Below are 15547 nucleotides of genomic sequence, written 5' to 3'. Positions count from 1 at the left end.
TATAAGTTTTTGCAAATTTTCTATAAGTTTTAAATCATTCACCAATGAAAAGGTAAAAATAGACACCCAATAGAAAAGATGGCAAAAGAATGGAATCAGCACTATACAAAAGATGATGTACAAATATCCAGTAAACTTATGAAGCACTGGACATGTCATTAGTCCATCAAGGAAAGACATATTAAAACCACAGTAAGATAGACCACCACACACTCAGCAGAATGTTTAAACTCAAATAAAAAGAAAGTACAAGATGTTGGTGAGGATGTAGGAGTTATACCTTAGTATATCTATCTTGAAAACATTTCACAAGAGCTATTAAAGCAAAAAATATACAAAATCTATGAGGCATCAATTCTACTTCAGAATATATATCGATAACACCAAAGAATGTCCACAGCAACAGCTTCAAAATAGCCTAAAGCTGGAAGACATCCAAAGAACATCATTAGCATAAGAGTAGAACCAAAGAGTCTATACAAGCAAAGGTAATAATCTACAACTGCAACCAACATTATGAATGCATCTCACAAACATATTAAGCAGAAGATGGACACAAAAGAGTATATTGCATGCTTCCAAGTACAAAAAGAAAATTAACCCATGCTGCTAAAAATCAAATTAGAAGTTAACCATGGGATGGGAGGGCTGTCAGCAAAAGAAAATGAGCATAAAAGGGACTTCTAGAGGTGCCAATAATTTCTATTTCTTGATCTGGATGCTTGTGAACACAGTAAACCCAGGTGTGTTCCGTTAGTGAAAAATCACTGAGCTATACAGGTACAACATATGCACATGTCTGGTGCTGTATCAAGTTACATTTTAATATAAACTTAAATATGCTTATATTTATGCATGCATGTCTGTTATTGACCACCATGTGCAAATTTCCTATCTTCAAATGTATACAACTAAAGAGAATAGCAATCAGGGATATGCAAAAATGACTGTTTCCCTGCTAGTCACCCTGTATTAGCAAATAAGACAGGATCAAGCACATAGAGCAGCAACTGGCTTTTGACTGCCTCAATTAAGTATGAATTAGATTAATTTAAAGAAAATACTGAGGAAGATATTCACTGTTCTGCAGAAAACAACCAAAAATTTAAAACTAAGAGCAATGTTTTAAGAACATTAGTGTTAAAATTTGCTTATTAAGTGGGGGGAGCAATTCTAGAGGATGAGTCTGGCTTTTTCTTATAGCTAAATTTCCTCCCCATCATTACATGTCCCCCTGCAATTATCATTAAAAAAACCAAAAACTTCAATTTATGAGACAAATAGCAAAACCTCCTTCACCACCAAATTCCTCCCCACCTCGCAGCCTTAACATTGCTATAGTGAAGTCCCCACAAGTCCTAATTGCACTAGGAAGGGCCTGGCATTCAATGGGCTAACTTTCTAATGCTAAAAGAAAATTATGTTCCCAAATCACAGTAAAAACACTGATGTATCTGATTATCATATGGTTCCTAAGAATAAACTCTTATAAACAGATTTGCACATTGTTAACAATTTTATAAGTTCATTATGTTTTTCGTGGGTTTTACTGTTGCTATTTTAACATGTCTACCCATAGGTTACCAAGAATTAAGTAAGGTAATATTTATACCACCTAATCTCAACTTTATTAGAGGCGGGATTAGCACAGTATGGTTAGAGCACTGCCAGACCTTAACAAAAAGTCATCCACAATTTTTTCACTCTCTGACATATCCAAATATTCTATTCAGAGACAAAGACATCCCAGTTCATAGATATTGTGACTGACCAGAACTCACAGTCCCTATTCTGTACTTTATAACACATTCTGGAGATCTTCAGGGGAAAAAAATTCCAGTGACATTAGAAAGCCTAAGTACAAATCATTCTAAAATGTGGTCTTACCGCCTCTCTTGGAAAACCCTCTGCTCCGTGTTTGATTATCTTCACAGTCATTATTAGATTCTTGAATAAAAATTTAACATGTGAATAGCATCTAAATAATTAACTTTAAAGTTTTAATATCTAAAGAATAGCACTATCGCAGGATAAAGTAGTGAGAAAAATGAGTATTTTTAAGTTAAAATATGGACATTTTAAGTCTTCAAATAATTTTAGCAACAGAAATATAAAGACATTATTTAGTCAAATCCCTATACAAATCATTTAACATACCTAAATGTCCAATGTTAAGTGTATAATTGAGAATTCACTTATTTCTCAAGTGCTACATACAGGCCAAACAATTAGAATTTCATCAATATTGGTATGAATAAAAATGGTCTCAGAAATATCTAAACTATTAAAGTAGTCAAGTAGAAATAAATGTAGGCTATCAGCCACTAGAAATACATGACTAGGGCGCCTGGGTGGCTCAGTGGGTTAAGCCGCTGCCTTCGGCTCAGGTCATGATCTCAGAGTCCTGGGATCGAGTCCCGCATCAGGCTCTCTGCTCAGCGGAGAGCCTGCTTCCCTCTCTCTCTCTCTGCCTGCCTCTCCATCTACTTGTGATTTCTCTCTGTCAAATAAATAAATAAAATCTTTAAAAAAAAAAAAAAAAAAAAAAAAAAATACATGACTATTCTTTTTATAATACTGTCAATATTCCTGTAATTTGCCTTTCTTACTCTATCTCAAACATTAGTGGGTTTTTTAAACATATGCAAATTTCCCCCCAATCATCCTAATGAAACAATTGGGGGATATCTTGGCTTTTCTGTTTTTAAGGATGTTATCAAGTAACATCATCAGTTTCTCAACAGTGGAATGCAAATCACTACACTGAAGGCTGCCTAAGAATTAGCTGGAAGGTTTGTTAAAAATAAATTCCTAGAGGGGCGCCTGGGTGGCTCAGTGGATTAAGCCGCTGCCTTCGGCTCAGGTCATGATCTCAGTGTCCTGGGATCGAGCCCCGCATCGGGCTCTTTGCTCAGAGGGAGCCTGCTTCCTCCTCTCTCTCTGCCTGACTCTCTGCCTACTTGTGATCTTTCTCTCTGTCAAATAAATTAATAAAATCTTAAAAAAAAAAAATCTATACTTAAAAAAAAAAAATAAAAATAAATAAATTCCTAGAAAAAAATTACATCAACCAATCAATCAATCAATCAATCCAGCCCTAGAATCTACTCCCAGAGATGTTTATCTTGAAAGTATAGAGAGCAACAAATGAATAATTTTTCAAAATTTAAAAATGTTACTAATATGACTTGAAGTAATAACTTCAAGCTTTCTAGAAGATTCCAACAAAGCCACATTTGGGAAATACAGAAATGATTTCAAGAGACCTTTGTACATGTCATTAAATGTTTAAAATTTGAGAACTTTAAGTCATAGTAATGACATCAAGGGCTAGACTGCTTAAAAGCTTTGAGTTAAGTTCCTGTACAAAAGTACTAATCTATTCAGCAACTAACCCAGAGCTCTTATTGCAGGCTCCTACTGAAATGAAGTCAATAACTACCAAATATTCCAATTCATTTAATATCAAGACAACTTTTCAGGAAGCAGGATTTAATACTACAAGTGAGCTTAATAGGAAGGAAAGAATTTTGAAAAGAAACTTGGCCAGCCCTGGAATAATGAGGACAACTAACATTTACTGCCTTATGTAAGAAAAAGCTATAAATTAATTGAGACCTGATAAGGACAAAGAGGTCTCCCATTAACTTTGTCCAGTTATTTCCCTAAAACAAACCTATATTTTGACCACACTGGGAATTAAAATGGCCTAATGATATTGGGAGAAGTTGGGTGATAAGTACAGCTACATTTGGAGAGGGGCAATGGAAACCCTCTGTACTATTTTTCTATTTTTTAACTTGTAATGAGTCTTATTTCAAAATATAGTTATTGAAAAAAATCTGTAGAGTTAGGAAATAAAGCCAAGCACCAACAAAAAAGAGATATTATCCAAAGATCAGCTACAACCATATTATATTATTACATAAAAATTAATTACAGAAAGTATGTAAAATATATATAACATGTATGAAGTATAAATATTTAAAAACATAAATATGATATATTAATTGATATGTTAAACATATAGTAATAAATATATTAGATATATAATATATATTCATATAAATATATTACATGAAATTATTAATAATGAATAGTGATAACACACATAGAATTCAGCATGGTCTAGCACTGTTCTAAAGGAGTAATATAATATGTACTGACTTTTTAAATTTTCACAAAAACCTTGTGATGAGGGCATTATCCTCTTTTATAAATAGAGAAAATGAAATACAGATGTTAAATATGCCTTTTCAAGGTAATACAACTGAGAAGAGGAGACTCTGGGTCTCAAATCTAGGGTGTCCAAATCCAAAATGAATGGTCCTTATCACTAACTATACCAGATGGAGGAAACTAGACTGCAGGGAAAATAACAACCACAAAAGATGCAATTTGTGTACAGAATAAAATCTTCTATCATGGTATCAAAATCTGTTCCTGGGCTTGCCAATAAAGCAAACCATTTTGGAGGGAAGTTCTCTCAGGTGCCATGGAAACTAGAATTTGTGCTCAAAAGTGCTCTCATCTACCACTGATAAGAGTCAACTGGGAAAGCAGGTCTTGGCAAAGCGAAAACGATCTTGAATATTCTTTTTTTTTTTTTTAAGATTTTATTTGTTTATTTGTCAGAGAGAGCACACACAAGCAGGTAGAGTGTCAGGTAGAGGCAGAGAGAGAAGCAGGCTCCCTGCTGAGCAAGAAGCCCGATGCCGGACTCGATCCCAGGACGCTGGGATCATGACCTGAGCCAAGGGCAGTGGCCCAACTGACTAAGCCACACAGGCATCCCTTAACTGGTTTTAAAAAGGGAGATTAGGTAAAATAGAAATGGAAAATAATAAAAATGGTCTTTTTTTCTTCTGTTAAGTATTTGTCCTATGTTACATATATTTTCATTTGAATTAAATGAAAAAAAGCATAGAAAATCAGGGAGAATGAGACTGAAAATAACTTAGGGAACAGTTTTATTAGATATATTAAAACTCCATCTAATTCAGAGACCTGTACCCACAATTCCAAAGGGTTTTAAGGTGATCAGTCTAGGCTTGGTTTTGATTTTTAGAATCACTGTTAAGAGTGCAATGAAACTAAGACTCAAATATTTAATGAAGATAGATGGCATTTACTGTTTACCATGAATGTGTCCGATATTAAATTTCTTAATTTCATGCATATTTTCATTAAGTCTGCCTAACCACCTATAACAGGGATGTCCTCCATTCTGCAGAATAGCAAACTGTGGCTATGAGAAACTAAGCAACTAGCTCTAAGTCATTCAACTAGGGGGTCACAGAGCAAGGACAGGAAACAAAGTCTGCAACTCCAAAGATTCCACAGATAAGGGCACCTCGGTGGCTTTGTTTGTTAAGCATCCAATTCTTGATTTCAGCTTAGGTCATGATCTCAGGGTTCTGAGACGTAGCCCTGAGTGGGCTCTGCACTGGGCATGGAGCCTGCCTAAGATTCTCTCTCTCTCTTTCCCTCTGCCCCTACCCTCTAACTCTCATAAAAAAGACTCCACAGATAAGTGATTATCAAACAAAAACCATCAGAGTCACCAGGAATGCTTTTTAAATACAGGTTCCAAGGCCTCACCCAAATCTGCTTCATCAGTTTCTTCTAGGAAAGCATTATTAATTATTGTAATCTATATTCTGGTAACATTACTCTATTCTCATCATCCTCTGAATTCCTCCAAACCAGTTTGTCAGTACCCGGACAGAAATATCTTGATTTTGGCACTCATCCACATTCTCATGAATCTTTTTCCACTGTCAAGAATTATATTTGTCTGAATAGGGACCTGCATGTCTCAAACTGCATGTATATATGGACATGGGAGTTTTGATTCTTGGTATGTTCTTTCCTTTATCCATTTTTTCTCAAGGTAGCAAACATTCAAAAGTTGTACCTCATAGATCAAGGTCAAACTAGGATGTCTGAGCTCTTGGTTACAACTCTGGAAACAGGTGCTTTATCAAACTGGGTTCAAATAAATTAGAACTGAAAAAGACTATGACACTTAATCTTAGTTTCTCTTTAGCATGTACACCGAACATTAAATTTTAAAAGGCCTCTACAAAACACTGAACTTACCTCTCCAGAAATCAGAGCTATCACCTTCTTCAAACTTGTTATTTGAAAAACCTATACGAAATAGAAAATTAAACTTGCAAATTCATGAAAACAATTACCTGCACCTCTGTGGTAAATCAAACAAAAACCAAAGGGATTACCAGCTCTGATACCCCCTTAAAATAAAATAAACCACACAGGGCTATATATACATATACTGAATGAAAACTCACACAAGTTGCATTCTGACTTCTGCCTGTGTCAATTAACTAAGGTAAAAGGTCCAATCAGTGTTATACTACCTCAGATATCACATATATATAGATGGTCAGAAAAGCAGTATATATCAACATAAGCACTATATACTTCCTATTCAAAAGATCCAAGTTTTTATTTATTTATTTGAGAAAGAGACAGTGAGAGAGAGCATGAGCAAGGAGAGGGTCAGAGGGAAAAGCAGACTCCCCTTGGAGCTGGGAGCCCAATGCAGGACTCGATCCAGGAACTCCAGGATCATGACCTGAGCCGAAGGCAGTCGTCCAACCAACTTAGCCACCCAGGTGTCCCAAGATCCAAGTTTTTAAAACCTTATATATTAACTCAAACTCTTCAACTGCCAGAGGACAATGTAACTAAATTATAATCCAATATCCAATAATTTTTCCCATTTCAGTAATAAGGAAATTATTCCAACATTTTTTGTTTATAAAATTTTTTATCTTTCATATAGCTTTGCTTTGAAATTTCTCATATAATAAAAACCTATATCTAGATTTGTGTGTAGAGCATACAGATACATCACTAAAATTAATTTTAAAAGCATTCATCAATAATAATTCACAAAATTTTAAAATAGTGAATCTTAATAAAATTGTCTTTAGTGCAAAGATATTCAGGGATTAATATCCATTAAAATTAAAGGTCACTGTAATATGGCTGTTGATCAGTATTTAAGCTAAATTATAAAATATTAAATATATTAAATCCTGGCAATACAGACTAATCAATTAGTATCTGAAATGTTAAATTTATATGCAGAATATATACATAAAGTCACTTAGTATCTCAGGTTCAAAAAATATAACATCCCTTTTTAGCAGAGAAATTTAATACACAATTATGAAACAAAAGTAAGTGCCCAGTAGCCTCAATATATGATTAGATGAAAAAAAGGATTTTCCTTGAAAAGATACATCATTTCAAAATAAACACAATCTGTACAGAAAGAGTTTTATACCATGAAACTTAAGTTTTGAGTTATTTAGTTCATTTCAGAATTTGCAATCTTTCAAGTTGGTTCAGAAAAGGATTATATTCTCTCCACTGTCCACCACGACTGCACCTTCCCTCCATTCTAACCTTCTTGACTGCTGGGTTTCCAAAATGCTTCGGAAGTCTTCAACCTACACAATACTGGTCTTGATCTTAAATTCTGTTCCAGTTCTGATACACAGTTTTTAAAGAAAAAAAGAACTTCAAAGCTTCTACTGGTTCTTTGGTCAACAAGGTGGAGATTCAAATTTACCTTTGGAAGTATAGAAGATGGATCTCTTGTTGGAGAGCCCAGGGCAAGGGAGCCTTGAGTACAGAAATAAACTAGGGTTCACTCAAACTATAATTCTAAGATACCATAAGCAGTTTACCTCTGTTTCCAAAACTCTTTCCAACTCCAAAACCACCCATTGTGGATGTATTCTCTCTTTTATTAGATTCGCCAGCATCTGAAAATGTTCAGATAGAGTTAAAACTCTTTAAAACATAAAATTGATTGTGTCATCAATATCTAGGTATTAAACAAATCTTTGGGATTACTTAAAAATAAAATCTTTTAAAAAGTCGGGGGAGATGGGGCACCTGGTGGCTCAGTGGGTTAAGCATCTGCCTTCAGCTCAGGTCGTGATCCCAGCATCCTGGGATTGAGCCCCGCACTGGGCTCCCTGCCTGGCGGGGAGCCTGGCTCCTCCTCTCTCTCTCTGTCTGCCTCTCTGCCTACTTGTGATCTCTCGCTGACAAATAAATAAATAAAATACTTAAAAATAAATAAATAAATAAAAAGTCGGGGGGAGGGCACCTGACTGGCTCAGCTGGTAGAGCACACAATTCTTTTTTTTTTTTTTTTAAAGATTTATTTATTTATTTGACAGAGAGAGATCACAAGTAGGCAGAGAGGCAGACAGAGAGAGAGGAGGAAGCAAGCTCCCTGCTGAGCAGAGAGCTTGATGCAGGGCTCTATCCCAGGACCCTGAGACCATGACCTGAGCCGAAGGCAGAGGCTTAACCCACTGAGCCACCCAAGTGCCCCAGAGCATGCAATTCTTGATCTCAGGGTGGTAAATTCAAGCCCTGTGCTCAGTGTAGAGATTACTTAAAAACAAAAATTTTATTTATTTATTTATTTTTTAATGATTTTATTTATTTGACAGAGAGAGATCACAAGCAGGCAGAGAGGCAGGCAGAGAGAGAGAGAGAGAGAGAGAGGAGGAAGCAGGCTCCCTGCTGAGCAGAGAGCCCGATGCGGGACTCGATCCCAGGACCCTGAGATCATGACCTGAACTGAAGGCAGCGGCTTAACCCACTGAGCCACCCAGGCGCCCAAAAATAAAAATTTTAAATGAAAGAATGAATCTCTGACATAAAGAGACATCCAAGGATGGGGGATAAAGAAGGACAGGAACTTAAAAAGATAAAATCTCCTGCAACTTCTATTTAAACATTCTTGAATTTTAAAAATAAAAATTCTTGAATTATAATACCAACATAAAAACATAAACATACTATTGGTGAAATACAGCTTTCTACTCGTTTTTATTTTACTAGTGACCTGTTATCAGGAAATTCAACTCTGTGATGTTCTGTATATTGAAACCTCACCCTGAATAGAGCCAGCTATTAATGCACCAGTATCAAAGTCCTGCTATTGAAAATTTCATACTCTTGTCCTGTTTTTTAATTACTTATTACTTACTCATTTTGTTAGCATTTAAAGTTCTCTTAATCTTTCCACTTTTAAAACTCAGTTTAGGATGGAACTATATAATAAAAAAATAAAAGCTGCAATTACCACTCCCTTAGTCACATCTCCACCCCTCCAGGGACTTTCCTCATGTTATCCTTGTGAGCTTTACCTCCAACTACACAACACTGAGCACCTAACACTTTAATTCACACCAAACAACTTCCCATATTCCACACTGTGAACTTCTAATATTTTCTACATTCCTACACTGTTCCTTAAGCATAGCATTCCCTACTTTCCTATCAAAATTCTTTTCACTCTTCAAAACCCCAGAAAGGCTATCTCCTCTATGAAGTCTTTCAGACCTCCAATCACAATCAATCCTTCTTCCACATTCCCACAGCACACTCTATTTCTTTCCATGTGTTTCTCTACCACTAGAGTTAAGAATTTTGAGAGCAGAGTTGGTATGGCAAGAAGCATGGCTATTTAAAACAAAAAAATGGAACAAAAGACAGTCAAAATGACATAAACTACCACTTTAAACTATCACTAGAAAAAATTAAAGCATTATCTTGTGGTCTTCATAAATTGTGTCTTATCTAACGGAATAATATCCTAGTACAAGGCAGTAAAATGATATGCAAAGCTCCTAAAACCATGTGCAAAACTGTGTATCAGCAATTATCTCATATTTTCATCAAGTTCTAAAGGTGTGTGAGATTCAAGAAGTTTAAACTATTTAGATCACAGTTCACAGAACATGAAAAGTGATTAATATTACATTTTAAGAATTAAGAGTTAATTTCAAAAATAAACTACTAGCTATGAAAGCTCTGAGAAAAAATATCAGATTGAAACTAAAAATTACATTAACAATAATGGAAGGGAGTTACATTCATGGGTCTATGAATTTCCAAGATTATATATAGTACAATGATAACTTTTTAAAGTATCAACATTCAACCAAGAGTTTTGATCAGAAATTTAATGTGTTTTTCAACATAACACATATGGGATTAACAATGTGTCGTAAAATCTGTTTCAGTGATGATTTTTTCATTTTAAAAACCCTTTATTCGGAGATACAGGCTTCCAGTTACAGAATGAATAAATCACACAGATAAAAGATACAGTAAAGAAAATATAGTCATTAGTGTTGTTAATAATGTTGTATGGTGACAGATGGTAGCTACATTTGTGGTGAGCACAACATAATCTATAGAGTTGTGCAAAAGCTATGCCATATAGCTGAAACTAATGTAACATTGTGTGTCAACTACACTTCATTTAAAAAAAAAAAAGAAGAAAAAAGCATCTTCAATTCATGTAAAACTTTAACAAGATCTATGAATATACGCTCTGAATTTGAAAATTAAAATATTGCTAATTAATTTAAAACATTTCTCAGGGCCTGGGTGGCTCACTAGGTTAAATATCCCACTCTTGACTTCAGCTCAGGTCATGATCTCAGGGTTTTGAGATGGAGCCCCATGTGAGATTCCTTGCTCAGCAGGGAGTCTGTTTCTCCCCCTCTCTGCCACTGGCCCTGCTCCTGTGAACCCACTTGCTCTTGCTCCTTCTCTCTCAAATAAATAAAATCTTAAAAAACACATGCATCTATAGATCCACATCTGTGTTAACTGAGTCTAAACAAGAAATTAAGTTTTCCAAGTATCAAAGGAAATACTACACATCAACCTTTATTGTCTCCAATGAATAAAAATACCTAGAAGTAAAATCTTCCAATTAACATCTAATGAATTCAAGATTAAGTGTTACATGTACTTAAAACTACCAATTAGCCTTAAATTATACTTCCTATTAAAGAAATAAATGACTATATGTATTTTTAAATGAACTGGTGGTTCTAATATTTTATGGCACTATAGTAAAACATAAAGCAAAATACTTTCAGTATTTTATTATTAAATTAAAAAATGGACTATAGGAAGGTATTTCGCTATATCATTATCTGTCAAATCAAGTACTGGTTGTTCTAAAAATAAGAAGTTCCAAGTTTGGGGAAAAAACCTGGTAATACTAATAAACTAAAAGAAATGCTTCCATACTGCCTTTTCTTGAGAAGTAAAAACTTCAAAAAGAGATCCTTCTCACCCAGATCTCTGAAGCCTTTACAAACATTCCTTTTATGCCAGTTACTGAATATCAATAATCAATATTAAGAAGTAGGTCTGTAAAGCAACTATTTTTAACCAATCTATTTAACCCATCTATTTTATCAATTTAACTATTTGAAACTACTATCCCAGGAAAGGAAAAAGCAAAAAGAGAATTGCTAATTGAAAAAATGATACTCATTATTTCAAAGTCTACTGTGCAGTGCAATATAACAAATATAGCTTTGCACTAAACAGTCATAACAGTCTCTATTCTTTCCATCATTCAAATTGATAAGATTAAGGAAAGACAAAGATATTTACCTCTGTTTCCCATACTCCTCCCAGAGGCAAATCCGCTTCTCATGAAATGATCTCTTCGAGAAGGTCCATCATCCATTTCTAAATCAAGTAACAATTTGAAACAAGTCAAAATAAGTACCTTGCTGGTACACAAACTTTTAACCTTTTCAATGTACCACCTCCCATGACAAAGGAAGAATTCTATAAATTGGTAAGAAAGACAAATAGCCTAGTCTAGTAGCCTACCTAAGGAAGTTCTCCAAGAGAAAAATAAAGGGTGACTAAACCTCACTCAATAAAACAAAATGTGAATCAAAGGAAGGAGATAGTTTTTTCAACATATGACTAGCTGCAAAACAGTTTTAAGTTTGCTAATACCAAAAACAGCTAAGAACATAAGGAAACAAGCCCAAATCATATACTATAATGAAGCTACAAACTAGATCTTGATCCTAGCTCTGAAAGAATATATTTGAAAGTACATTAATTGTCATAAAGAAACTAAATCAGTACTTATATCTCTGCATCAAGCCTAGATATAGTTTTACACATGGATTCTATCAAACTCTCAAAGAACGAATCATTTCAATGACATATAACCCTCCCAGGAAACAGAAAGAGGAATTATTCCCCAATTCATTCCACCAAGTCAACCTGACTTCAACATGTCAAGGATTGAAGAAAATATCTCTTAATCAAAAGTGGATGTAAAGTCTCCATAACAGTTATTAGCAAAACAAACCCAATCAAAAATTAAATAGATAAAACATTATGACCAATGAGGTTAAGTCCGGAATGCAAAGGTATTTTAACATCACAACATCTTAAAAAGGTAATTTATAACATTAACATATCAAAAAGAAAAAAAAACTATCTCCATAGATAAAAAATACATGAAATAACCCAACACGATTTATGACTTAAAAACATACACTTAGGGGTGCCTGGATGGCTCAGTAGGTTAAGTGTCTGCCTTTAGCTCAGGTTATGATTCCAGGGTTCTAGGACTTAGCATGAGGCTCCGTGCTCAGCAGGAAGCCTGCTTCTCCCTCTCCCTCTGCCTGCCACTTGCCCATTTGTGCTCTCCCTCTGTCAAATAAATAAATAAAATCATTTAAAAAAAAAAAAAGAAAAAAACATATACTTAGCAAACAAAGTGACATTCATGCAGCTCTGCTAATACTAGCAAAAGGGAAACAACTCAAACATATATCAAAAAGTGAATAAAAATATGTGGCATAGTTGCACAAGACAGTATCACATATATTGTGCTCTATATTTTATTATGTAATATTATATATATTGCATATGTGTAGTATATTCATACGAGAGAGTACAATTATAAATAGACCAAAACAACTGGCTGGCAACATGGATACTCAAATACATAAGAAAGTAACATATTTAAGACATTGCAAGCTCTTAAGAGTCAACAGGAATTGTTTTACCTTCAAGTAACAAACTAAAATACCCTTTACTCAATTAATTGAAATCCCTATATATGCTTCCCAGGATTTCTTCTCTTTTAACATTTATATTATTTCACCACTACTGATTTTTTTCTCTCTCTCTTCAACTGCTCTAATTTCAAGTAACTCTTCATCTAACCCATGTTGCACTTAAGATCCACATGATACATGTCCATTTGGTTACTATAGTATCTAGATTCATACTTCTCCCAAATTCTTTGACAAAAACCCAATTACTAAGATGGAAGGCCAAAAATTAAAATTACCATAGAAATAAGTGTGGGGGAGGCAAAAGGATAGATGATTTCCTAATAATGGGGAGCCTGGGTGGCTCAGTGTGTTGGGCCTCTGCCTTCAGCTCGAGTCAATATCTCAGGGTCCTGGGATTGAGCCTGCATTGGGCTCTCTGCTCAGTGAAGAGCCTGCTTCTCCCTCTCCCTCTGCCTGCCTCTATGCCTACTTGTGATCTCTTTCTGTCAAATAAATTTTTTTTTAAATCTTAAAAAAAATGATTTCCTAGTAAGAACATGGAATCTTGTGTTCTGAAACCTCACTCAAGTCAAGCAAACATAATTAAATATGTACAAGCTATACTGTATTATGCCTATTGGTAAAGAAAGGGTCACAAAGTATGAAAGCTTTGTAAGCACTGTAACTGCTTAACTAAAATGCCTATGATGCTGTATCACACAAGCCTTAACCACACTTGGTATTGCGAATGAAAACCTGATATGGTTATATTCCTATATGGCTTCGCCATTTTAATAAATTTCCAACCATGTCTGGAAAGAAAAGCAAATTCTCATTATATATATTTTCTTTCCCCAACAGTTACAGGACTTGTTTGACAAAATAAAATAAAGTGCAACAGATCTAATCAAACAATACAAAGTACTGTCTCCTTCTGCAAAAGCATTCTTACATATACTTTTTTTTAAAGATTTTATTTATTTATTTGACACAGAGAGATCACAAGTAGGCAGAGAGGCAGGCAGAGAGAGAGAGAGAGAGGAGGAAGCAGGCTCACTGCCGAGCAGAGAGCCTGATGCGGGACTCGATCCCAGGACCCTGAGATCATGACCTGAGCCGAAGGCAGCGGCTTAACCCACTGAGCCACCCAGGCACCCTGCAAAAGCATTCTTTACAAATTCTTTACAAAATAACTTTATATGCATCACCTCATTTGATCTTTATCCTTATAACAACCCTGTTGGGAATCAGGATAGGTGTTGCCAATTGCTTTTAGAAAAAAATGAAATGAAGTAAAAATCACAAAATAACACAATCTGCAGGTGCTACGTCTAGAAGGCAGGATTTCCATCTCAAAACTATCCTCAACTATAGCCATTCCAAAAATAATTTAAATTACTGGAACTAAAAGCAGACAGAAAAAAAGAAAAACAGAGAGAGTATGCTAACACCCAAAAAGAAAAACTTAAGATTCACGTAGTTTATTACTGTCAAAGTAAAATTAATTGACAACTGAAACAAGTAGTCAAATTCAAGATAGGTAATTGTTATCAGATGTGCACAAGAAAATTATCCCTTGAGGACCATAAATACCAGGCACTATGCTATGTTAGACCTTTATATGTATTAACTAGCTTATTTAACACTTAAACATAAAAGGTATTATCCTCATTTTAAAAATGAGAAAACAAATAGTTTAGAGAACCTAGCCAACTTCACCAAGGTCACCCAGCCAGCATGAAGACTGGACTTCAATTTGAACTCAATTATCAGACTTAAAGACCTACTTATTGAAGACGTGTACACATTCTGTACAGTAAAACTGTGAGAGGCACCTTGCCATCTCCAGATGGTAGAGGACAAGTTGAAAATAATTTTGGAAAACACCCTATTAGTCATTCAAATTTGAAAAGTAAAAACAGAGGACAGATACAAATATTTTTAGGGCTTACAGAAAATAGCATGTAAAAATTTTAAAAAGCACAAGGTAGAATCTAAATATGATGGTCCAAAAATAGAAGGGTCTAATAAAGAATTAACCCATCCTTTCTTCTTTGCTATTAGCATATAGTTAAGAGGAAATAGGCAATTACTTTCTTTAATTTTTTTAATTCATTATAGGGCTTGCTGCTCTCACTTTCATGAATTTAAAGATATGCCATCACTGAGTTTTATCAGTTCAATCCCCATTATAATAAATACACAGTAAGAAAAATATTGGTAAAGAAGTCCATGATACTAATAAATAATAAAATACAGATATTGTTCTTTAGTGCTCTGAAGCCTATCAAAAGAAATAAAATGAAACTCCATTTAAAATGAAATTAATGAAAGCAATTCCCACTAAATGACCAAAGAATACATTCCACATATAATCACATTTGGACCAGATCCAGGAAGGAGGAGCAAATCTTGAATAACTTAAAAGAAACCCACATATTTAACCACCAAGCAAAAGAACAAAGGACTATGGGACTTCACTATGAGCTCTAGTCCTCCTGTAATCTTACAACTTGCCTCCAAAGTAATCTGCTTAACCCAAGGTAAAAAGGGTAAGGAATGATAAAGACTTGTTGGCAAAAAGTTCTGAAACTACTTCTCAGTATTTAGGGCTCCCCGTTTCCTAATGTCTAATCCCCTTCATTATC

At 34.7% G+C, this 15547-nt stretch overlaps 1 protein-coding gene across 2 annotated transcripts in view; it reads right to left on the bottom strand.

Annotated features, from left to right (window-relative positions):
* The window catches only part of DDX4 (DEAD-box helicase 4), a 75601-nt gene that overhangs the window by 33310 nt on the left and 26744 nt on the right, over positions 1–15547 (bottom strand). The window contains exons 4-7 of one of the 2 annotated variants that reach the window (XM_059175008.1): positions 11482–11559; positions 7725–7802; positions 6103–6153; positions 1888–1947 (exon numbers count right to left, since the gene is read on the bottom strand). In XM_059175008.1, the coding sequence (XP_059030991.1) occupies positions 1888–1947; positions 6103–6153; positions 7725–7802; positions 11482–11559 (267 nt within the window). The remainder of the gene's footprint in view (positions 1–1887; positions 1948–6102; positions 6154–7724; positions 7803–11481; positions 11560–15547) is intronic. The other variant, XM_059175009.1, reaches the window with a different exon arrangement.

This window comes from Mustela lutreola, chromosome 5, assembly GCF_030435805.1.
Source record: "Mustela lutreola isolate mMusLut2 chromosome 5, mMusLut2.pri, whole genome shotgun sequence".
In the NCBI taxonomy this organism is placed as follows: Eukaryota; Metazoa; Chordata; class Mammalia; order Carnivora; family Mustelidae; genus Mustela; species Mustela lutreola.
Note: the sequence above shows the minus strand (reverse complement) of the source record. Positions and strands in the feature narration are given on the sequence as shown.